Source organism: Poecilia mexicana, unplaced genomic scaffold, assembly GCF_051168715.1.
Source record: "Poecilia mexicana isolate PSO_F unplaced genomic scaffold, ASM5116871v1 scaffold_12, whole genome shotgun sequence".
Classification (NCBI taxonomy): domain Eukaryota; kingdom Metazoa; phylum Chordata; class Actinopteri; order Cyprinodontiformes; family Poeciliidae; genus Poecilia; species Poecilia mexicana.
In genome coordinates, this window is record NW_028263381.1 from 20,183,565 (window position 1) to 20,193,583 (window position 10,019).

The window sequence follows — 10,019 nt, forward strand, 5'->3', positions numbered from 1 at the left end:
TTGAAAATAAAGCGCAGCCAAAACTTTTCACATTTTATTCATGTTGTTGCCATTAGAGAATAAACTGAAGTCTGTGCAGTGCAAACAAATACCTTTAGGTGTTGTTGGTCGCTTCTCTGAACTTTATTTAAACTCATGAACATAAACATGTTAGCCATTCCCATACAGCCTCCTGTGCAGGTCGGGCTTTTAGCCCTCGCCGTTGCTTCCTGCTGTAGGGTGGCATCTCGCCGTCATCCACATTCAGAATATTCCTATGAGATGCAAATCCTCCAGTTAAGCTCGACTCGAAAGTGAAAGCCTCCCATGTGCTGAGCTGTTCCGATGTGGGCCGGTTCTGCATGGAGGGCTTCCACTAATGAATCATAACTAATCTCAGCAGGAGGAAACTGAGGAAAACTTAGAAACATTTTGCAGTTTGTTTAAATCTAACGTCGTCTGGTTGTTTGTTGCTCTGCATAATGCATCCCTTCCTTCCTTCGTTTGTTTGTGACAGCCTTTCCAGTCATTATCCAGCCGGCAGTCATCAAGAGAAGCAGACTACTATGGATATCCTTGGTATGTAACTCTTAACATCTCAGCGTTTTAGATTTAAACGGCCGGGACACTAATTTTTATCATGCAGAGCTGCATTAACCACTCTGACTCCCTATCAAACTATCAATCTGTTGATTTATCCTCTGGTTTTTCAGGTTCCATTGTTAGATCCTGACCTCTGTAAAATTATGTACAATAAAATTTTATGTTCATAAAAAGAGAGAGAGAATTCTAGGAATTTGATTCTGGGAAAAAATAATAATAATTAGAGCATGTCATCAATTCCCTCCTTCTTCTTCTTCTCCTCCTTTAGGTTTGCGGGGAACATGGAGCGCCAGCAGGCGGACAACCTCCTGAAGTCCCACTGCAGCGGGACGTACCTGATCAGGGAGCGGACGGCCGAGGCTGAGCGCTTCGCCATCAGCATCAAGTGAGCATTTCACAGAGAGCTGGAGGAGAAGCTGGTCCGGCTCTTATTTATATCCCAGGGAAGACAGAAAGTGTCTCAGGAAACCCCGGCCAGCTTGTGCAGAGCCCGTTTCTGGCTCCAACTAATTTCCATAATTGCTTTTTTGGTTTATTTTCTCTCTCCTTGGAGACGGTGCTCCACGCAGATATTGTTGTTTGAGCTCTTGCTGGAGCTGTCACATAGTGATGAATTAGGGTTGTATTCGCAAATTTGCTTCCAAGCCTTTAACACAGGTGCAAAAGGACTGCGGGGACGAGCCTCTCATGTATTTGCATAAGTGAACAAATCTTTACCCTTTAGAAAACGACTTCAGTTGCGCTGTGTTCATAAAAGTATTACGCCGGAATAAAACTTTGACATTACGAATCAGGAGGTTTTCAGATTGATTACATCAGAGTCTCCTCCTCCTCTGTGCAGATTCAACGATGAAGTGAAACACATCAAGGTTATCGAGAAAGACAACTGGATCCACATCACTGAAGCAAAGAAGTTTGAGAGTCTTCTGGTAATGAAGGAGCTACGTTTCATGTTTCTGTTCAGATACAGTCATTTAAAAACCATAAATTTCAATTTCTGGATATGTAGAATAACACTTTAGGAATCCCAGACCAAACTGCCACAACTCCAGTTCATGCCTTGAACTTTTACGTTGAGTTTCCTCATGGAGTGCGAATACTTTTGCTCACGTTGTGTGTGTTGCCATGCAACAGGAGCTGGTGGAGTACTATCAGTCGCATTCACTGAAGGAAAGCTTCAAGCTGCTAGACACCACGCTGAGGCATCCCTACAAGTCCAGAGAACGCTCGCTAACTCGGGCTAGCACACGCTCACCAGGTAAAGTTCCCCTCAGCAGCGCTTCCAGACTTCCTGCTAGCAAACAGAGGTCGATTCCAACACAACCCGAAACCTGCTAACTCCATCTGAGAGCATGTTGCTTGATTTCCTCCTGCTTTGTTTCGCTTCCTGATTCTGTGCTGGATTAGAGACTTGTGAGTAATTAGGGTGAGAACATAACAAATAATAACTGAAGTTGGTTTAATCAGCGTGTTTTGCTCTCATAATTGGATTGCAGCTTAATGACGACGATGAAACGACAATGTCCAGTGGTTCACTGTCAGGGATTCGTTGTTAAAACCCCTTTTTTTGCTTCACTTGTGATGAACCGGCTGGTCATAGTTGGTCACAAACATCACCAGGAAGTTTAGGCAGCGTGGAAGAAAAGATCTTCCCTTTAGGAAAAAATGAAGAGTTCATACTTTTCATTTTGTGACTGTTGGATGTACCAGGTCCCGATCAGTTCATTCAAACGTGAGAGCGTCCACAGTATAGAGCTCTCCCAACACTTACTGCTACCGATGGTGAACATGCTTTTGTTGAACGTTGCAGGGAAAATCTGTGGTGGTATTCACTGGGGCTGGACCGCATTAAAAGGACATGGAGCTGCATATTTTATAGTTCAAACAACAAATATACCTCAATATGCATTAAACAAACATCTCAGATCCCAAAGAGGCATTTTCTTTAGAATATTTAAACATGCGGGATGAAAAATCTGTGAATCGGAATCATGCCCCACAGAAAAATGTGAACTTTTCTGTGGCGTGAGATTGATGTTGTCCTCTTCCACCACCAGGACAGCACTTGATTTCTCCCTGTGACGTTTCACCAGGTTGGAACAAACAAAGCAGCCATTCCTTTCTGCACATCTCTGCATTGTTCAGAGTCCTGGCTCCTTGCTTTGAGCCTTCTGTGATGCCACTGTGATGTGGAGCTCTGCAAGTTCATCTCTGCGCCCAGACATGAACTTGCTTTTCCCCACGTGGCCGCCTGGCTTTATGACTGATGATGGCTTTGGTAATGAGCCTTTAGGGGAGCGAAATATGCAGCAGATGCTGCGAATTTGTGGTAACTTTGGGTAAAACAACAGACAGACTAAACTCACTCCCACTCACTTTGGCTTTCCTGGTGTTCGGCTCCTGCCAATTTCAAAGCTTCTCTTGACTCATACAAAGAGTAATTGAGGCAGGCCGGTGGGGAACAGAGAAGAATAGGAAGATGACACAGTTAAATGCAGGAGTGCGGGATAGAAAATGGAAAGGGAGCTAACCCAGAGGTTTGTGGAGCCACAGAACTGGCTGCCGTCTCTGAGCATCAGACTGTATGAATACTGGCTCTGTCGCTGCGCTGGCGTCTGTCCTGCTCTGCCTTTGTTCTCTCCCCTCACCCTGAAGAGTGACCCTGCTTCCCTTCTGTTTCAGCTAAATTTAGAAGCTCTCCTAACCTCCACTCTGCAAAGTGTGCTGATTTTTAAGATGCAGCTGTGTCCTCTCACCGTTTAGACGTGAAAATGGCTGAGACTAAAAAAGAAACTAGTAATAAGAGACTTTATTTCAGCCTTTTCATTCAGCTCCACTACGCCGCTAAACAACTGTGGGAAGCTCAGACGATGATGTGACTTTGACAGCTTCCTTGGTGCAAATTCCAGATGGCAGAAGGTGGCACACGCAAAAACTCAACAGGAATTACCAGCCGTCCACCATAATTACTTAAATAATTAGTTTAATGGTCAAACATGTTAACTCTGAATAAAAGTCTCATGTTTACCTTCACCGTGGGACAAAAAAACAAACTGTATTCTATTTACTTACCTATGAATGAGCCACAGATGAACTCTGTAAATATGCAAATTTGCTCGTGGAATTGTGAAATGTATCTTCTCTTCCTGCGTCTCCTGCTTTAGCTCAGCATGCCTGCATCTCAAAACGTCTTCCAGCTTCATTTCTTCTCTTGTTTTCTTCTCTCCCTCTTTCCCTCTCTCCGTTTCCTCCTATCAGCAGCAACCTGCGCCTCCTACAATTTCTCCTTCCTCAGTCCACAAGGCCTGAACTTCTCCTCTCAGAGCTCCGCTCCCTTCTGGTCAGGTACTCCTTTGTGCTCCCGCTGACTTCTCGCTCTTGTTAACCTCAAATTACCTACTCAGCATATCTGCTCTCATGCTCATTACTTCTTCTCAGAGGCACTTTTCATTGGCAACACTGCCATGTTTGCAAGAATTACATTTTATTCATTAAATGAAAGGAAAAAAATGTTTTTCTGTTTTATTTCCATGCTTGTTTGTCATTTTGTACAACAGGTTTCATATGTAATCGTTACAAATAGTAATTTTCATTACATAACAGCGGGAAAAGCAAGTACTTTTCAGGTTTTTTCACTTACAATGAATAGCGAGGTCTGTTAAAGACCAAATCAATCACAGACTTGTTAGTCCATCTTTAGGAACCTCTCCTAACAGTTAGGTGAGAAAGCAACAATTGTTGACACAATTATTTGAAAATGAAAGAAACTCAAGGTGACTTTCAATCTCCCTCGGACTGAGGCTTCTTGCAAGATCTCGTTTCGTGGAGGATCAAAAAGTATGGATCAGAAAACAGAGATCAGCTACAATGACCTTGGACCACAGTCTCAAAGGTTGCTATTAGTAACACACTACACCACCATGGATTAGCATCCTGCAGCACATAGCATTTATCCAGAACCATCAGATGTTTGCTAACGACTGATATGCCAAAGGAGGCACGGGAGAAAGTCATGTGGTCGGATGAGACTGGAAACTTTTTTGGTACTCACTCCATCCAAGAAAGATGAGTACAATCCCAGGAACATCGTCCTAAATATCCAGCTGTGGGGGGGAAATGGCTTGATTTGGGGAACCAAGACTGCACCATTGTGTAGAGGATGGATGGAGCCATGTGTTGAGAGATTTTAGGCAACAGTCTCCTTTCACTAATCAGTTTGGGTCTTCAATGGTTCATTGGGTCTTCAGTAGACCATTGACAGTTGTCCTGGTCTGAGTCTGTCTCTCACAGCTGAGGTGTACCTACAAAACAGAACTTTAATACTAGCTTCCTAGAGTAGAGGATGTCAAAATCTGAAATTTGTGTGGAACAGGATGACATTTTGACAAATGAGACGTGTTGGATCCCCGTTTATGCATGTTATCAATGCCCCCACTGTTTCCATTTCCCAGTGTTTACTCCTCGGGTGGTGAGCACGGCAGTGGCCAGATATAACTTTGCAGCACGCGACATGAGGGAGCTGTCCTTGCGGGAAGGAGACATCGTCAAAATATACAGCAAAATTGGCGGAGACCAGGGCTGGTGGAAAGGAGAGGCTAACGGACGGGTAAGTGCTACGATAAAAGTCTGAAACAGCCGAGATTAAATTTAACGATTGAACCACTGAAGACCCTAAAGCAGGTGGCTGGCAGAACCTTTCTGTGAAACGTGGATAGCATGTCAGTACTCTGTTTTAGAAATTTGTCCCCATTAAGCTGCACATTTGACCGTCCTAATGCGCTCCTGTAGTGACAGAAGGAGGCCATGCTCTAAGCTCCCGCAGTCACAAAGCCATAATTTTCTGTTTCAACTTCTTGAAATGGTCTGATTTAGATTTTTTTTCCATGCTGTGTTACCACTTCTGCTCCTATTATTTGAAGCTTTAATAGAAAAGAAAAACTCCATGTTACTTAATGAACAGCCAGAGTGAACCCTGTAGCTGCAGCCGCTTCGAACCTGATTCTCTTTGCTCAAACATCTGAGCTGCAAGATTCTGTTGTGAGAAGTTTTACCATTTCAGCATGGGCTTCGTTTGCTTCTCATCTCACATTCAGTTGTTATGCCAACAGGGCTTCAGCCAAATAATTGACATATATGCTGTCGGCATTTAACTACAACCACCTGCAGAAAGCAACTCATCCATTCCCTCAAGTTATCCATACCTCGTCCCTTGAAAGTTAGGAAAGGAGTTATTATCTTTGGACCTATAGAGGAATGATGACGAGTCAGCATGCAGCTTTAGTTATTAGAGTTAGGAACTAGTAATCAGGCCCAAAATCTGGGTGAAGATGGACCTGAACCTTTAGAAACACATAAAGATTACTACAAAGTCAGCCTTCCATCACCTGAAGAACATTTCTTAATTAAAAGACGAATGTCCCAGAAAGATCTGAAGGAACTCATTCATACATTTATCTTTAGTCTGCCTCAAAAATCAGAACGCTGCAGCTCGAGTTCTCACTAAAACTAGGAAAATAGAGCACAGCACCCCAGTTCTAAAGTCCTTAATGTCATACACTAAGACATTAAAAGCACCCCACACTCTCATCCTCCTACCACTTCCTGTTGTATTCTTTGTCAATTCCACCAGTATTGACATCTGGATGCTGATCACAACTCGAGTGATGCAAACGCAGCTTGTGGCTTCCTGTACCTCAAAGAATAGACTTTTTGTTTTGCCTTTAGTGCTGACAGTTTATAAAATACTGATGTATTTTGTTGAGCAACAAAATACATTAAAGACCTGTTGCCATTGTACCAACCTTCAGACGCCTCAGATCTTTTCGTTCCAGTTTACTCTGCATCGCCAAAAATCAGAACCAAACATGGAGACGACCTCTAATTTGACCTTAGATATCAAAGGGACAAAAGATATTCCCCTGTGTGGAGGAAAGGGGATCGTCTTGTCCTTCAAGTCTTTGGGGACACACGTCCCTGAGGACAGTCAGTCTGCCTGTCACGCTGCTCAAAGCCTTCTCTCCCTGCGCCACTGAAAACCTTTGTGCAAACAGTATCACAGCGTAGCTTTCGACTCTAAAAGGAAAATCCCCAGGAGAGCCATGAATACATCCTGAGAAAATCATCGCTCTCTTATCCCAGACTAGATGACATTTTCAGAATACGCCACAAGCAGCAGACTCAGAGCTGAAACTTGTCATCAGCTCTTCTGCCATCTGGCAGGTGCTGCAGGGTCTTCACAGCCCACACCTCAGAGCTGAAAAACTGCTTCGTTTTTCTGTTTTTTTCCCCCTGACACTGAACTCAACTTATAATCACTTCCCACTTCTTCTGTCACCACCTTCATCATCATCATGCTCTCAGTGTCGGGCTGTTAGCTGCCTATTTTTACACCTGCACTACCTGTGGAACATTTAATTCTTATATGTGCAGGACACACGTTACATTTTATCTTTACAAAAAAAAATTATGCTCTCTAGTTTGATGTCTTTGTTAATTTTTAATGCTTTTTTAAACAATAACTCTTTTTGGTTCTTCACACCAAACACATTTTACACATCTAGCTCGGGGCGATTTGATGCGCTTGGAGCGTTTGAGCTCAAAGTCTGGTTTCTCTTCTAGAAAACTTAAAATAGATAGTAGTTCTGTTTTAAGCAGGATGTTGATTCAAAAATATCTGTTCACACAGCAGGCAAACGAGACCCAAATTCAGGTTTTTTTTGAGGATGTGTGATCCACATCTGAATTTTTCCTGGCAGTCTGAACGACTCAAATCCGATGTTTTCGTCCTCTGGAAATCTGAGTTGTGCACGTCGAACTAAACCGGATGCGGTCGTGTCGCATTTCATCTGACTTCTATGTCACAATTCTGAACCAGAAGAAGCAAAACGACGTAAATGTGGACATAAATAATGAAAAATATGAAATAATTCTGTCAGTGAAGCACAGCACTATCACAAAAATGGCAACTTTGTCAATCCCGATTATCTGCAGAGTATGAAAATGAAACTGACTCTGAGAGCTGATTTCCAGCTGGATGTTTAGTGTTTACCCACAGATGGGTGCTTGTACAGAAAGTACATCCTGGTGTCTAACTAAGCGTCACTCATTGTTAGCAAAATGTTTATCTTTCTGCAGGCGAGGAATAAATGAACTCAATTAACACGGCTGCTCTGTGTCCCGTTTGCAGATCGGATGGTTTCCCTCCACCTACGTGGATGAAGAGGGAGTGCAGTAAAGCTCCACTCGCTCGCCGGCGAAGCCAGTTTCCTTTTGAATCGGGAACCAAGTTCTATCTGCTGTCCTCAGAGGAAATGACTCACTCTCTCCAGGAAAAAAAAAAGAGCAACATGCCTTTTGCTGGAAACTTTTTCTGCAAGAATTTTTACTCGGTTTCTTAATTTCCCCCCTCCCATCCCTCTATTATGCATCAGCTTTTGTTTTTTGTTTTTTTGCAAGGTGTCCTGTTTAAGTTCTATACATGGAAGGCAAAAAGCTGCGTTGCTGTATGTCCGCCTCCGTGTGCTCAGCAGAGAACTTACTATAACGAGGACGCAGCAGGAACTTGTTGTCGATAGCTTTATTTTGCAAAAAGAAAAACGCTCCCCTTTGTTGCAGGTCTGTGCCAGGTGAATTAATTGTACAGTATAGATAATTTATTGAATAGAGATTATTATCAGTACTAATGATTATTGTGGGGAGTCGGATCAGACGAACTAAAATAAGGAGAGAGAGAAAAAAAGCGAAGCGGTGTTTTCACGTCGAGAGATTTTTTTTGCCTTAGTTGTCATGGTGATGCCTTGTGGGCTGACACCAGTGGATGGAATCGACTTTGTGGACTGGTTTTCACTTCTCCGTGTATGCATGTGCCCACATACACACACCCACACACACACTCATGTACACACACATTAAATAGAAATGTACAGTACGGTGCCTTGAGAAAAAAAAAAAAAAAAAAACGGTGGCGCATCAGTCGGTGAAGTGAAGAGGCTCCCGGTTCGTCCACAAGCACAGGACTTTACTGACGGGGCTGCGCGGCGCAGATCCAACTTTAGACATCAACTCCAGACTGGATGGACTCACACAAAGCAGCTTGTTTGGTGGGGGGGGGTTTAGCCCATCACACGCACAGCTCACATCTGTGGAGGTGTCACAGTCCTGTGGGATGCCAAAAGGGAAAGACGTTCAAACCTAATGTCACGCTTTCTAAACCTGTACGCATCGTTCCTTCGTCGTTTCCTGCACAGAATCACAAGTTGTTTTTGAACTCCAGAGGCGAAGCAGCAGCCAAATCCAGCCGTGCTTTGAGTTTTCTACCTTGCCTTAATTGTTTTTTTGTTGTTTTTTTTAATTATTTGTTTCACACGGTTCATTAACCTCACTCCGATCAACATGTTTATGTGGGGAATTCATTTTCAGGGCTCTCCATTTCCCCTGAAAGCAAAAACTGGGACAGTTGATGTGCTTCATGTTTTGTTTTGGTCCCAGTCGATTCCTGGTGCTAAAATCATGTCACAATCAATTAGTGTTGCTTTTCTCTGCATTTGTTTTATTGCACCTTTATTTGAATCAATTCTTTAGAGTTTCCATAATTATTTTTTGCCGACCTCTACAGTGAAAGCCATACTTTTAGCTGCAAAAATCTATAGAAACGCCTCAGTTTCTACGATTTCTGAGGATGGAAATGCAAACAGGAAGCACACCAGCTCCGAGCGGATCGGACTCCTCTGGAAACGTTCGAGTGTTGGTGCAAAAACACAAACAGGGCTGCTGTGTTTGGAGAAAACCAGGGAGAGTTGGTGGAGGCGGCTGATCGTCAGGGCTGTAGTCGTTTTGTTTTGTTTTGTTTTTTTACAAGGTGGAGAAAAACCCATTGCATGTGACTGTTGATATGTCGACTCCTGTCAGTTCATCCCAGAAAAATGAAACACCTGATCGTGTTTTTTTGAAATGGTTGAGTATTTCCAAATGAGGTCTATTATGAAATAAATATCTCTTTTGATTTAAAGCGTGAATACTTTTTTCCCCCTCACGAGAAATACTTCAGCAATTCAATTAAGACATTTACGTTCATTTCGTTTATATGGATGCGTTACACACATACTTATATATTAAATTCAAAAAATTTGATTTCTCTGGCTATATTTTCTCTTATTGCTAATGTACCATTTTCCAACTATTTTTTTCTTCCACTAAACTTTCCTCTCATATATTTTGATGCTTATCAGCTTGTAAATTTCCATTCTTGTGAAGAGTATCAACTGTGAACCCCACATATGATGCTGCAGGCCTCAACATTCTTGTACTTTTTAAAATTTTTCCTACATAATATTCAAATTTTCTAAGAAACTGGATTTGGGTTTTTCTATTGAGTCATAGCTATCGAAATTACAAGAAATAAATGCTTGAGATAAATTGTATATATATATATATATGCT

At 42.5% G+C, this 10,019-nt stretch overlaps 1 protein-coding gene across 6 annotated transcripts in view; it reads left to right on the plus strand.

Annotated features, from left to right (window-relative positions):
* Positions 1-9,589, plus strand: part of vav2 (vav guanine nucleotide exchange factor 2) — a 200,569-nt gene extending 190,980 nt beyond the window's left edge. For 5 of the 6 annotated variants that reach the window (XM_088011049.1, XM_088011052.1, XM_088011050.1 and 2 more), the window contains 6 exons: positions 497-558; positions 851-967; positions 1,424-1,511; positions 1,717-1,840; positions 5,034-5,188; positions 7,769-9,589. In XM_088011049.1, the coding sequence (XP_087867175.1) occupies positions 497-558; positions 851-967; positions 1,424-1,511; positions 1,717-1,840; positions 5,034-5,188; positions 7,769-7,816 (594 nt within the window). In that variant the 3' untranslated portion in view covers positions 7,817-9,589. Of the gene's footprint in view, positions 1-496; positions 559-850; positions 968-1,423; positions 1,512-1,716; positions 1,841-3,840; positions 3,928-5,033; positions 5,189-7,768 lie in introns of all 6 variants that reach the window. The other variant, XM_014991152.2, reaches the window with a different exon arrangement.
* The last annotated feature ends 430 nt before the right edge of the window (positions 9,590-10,019 follow it).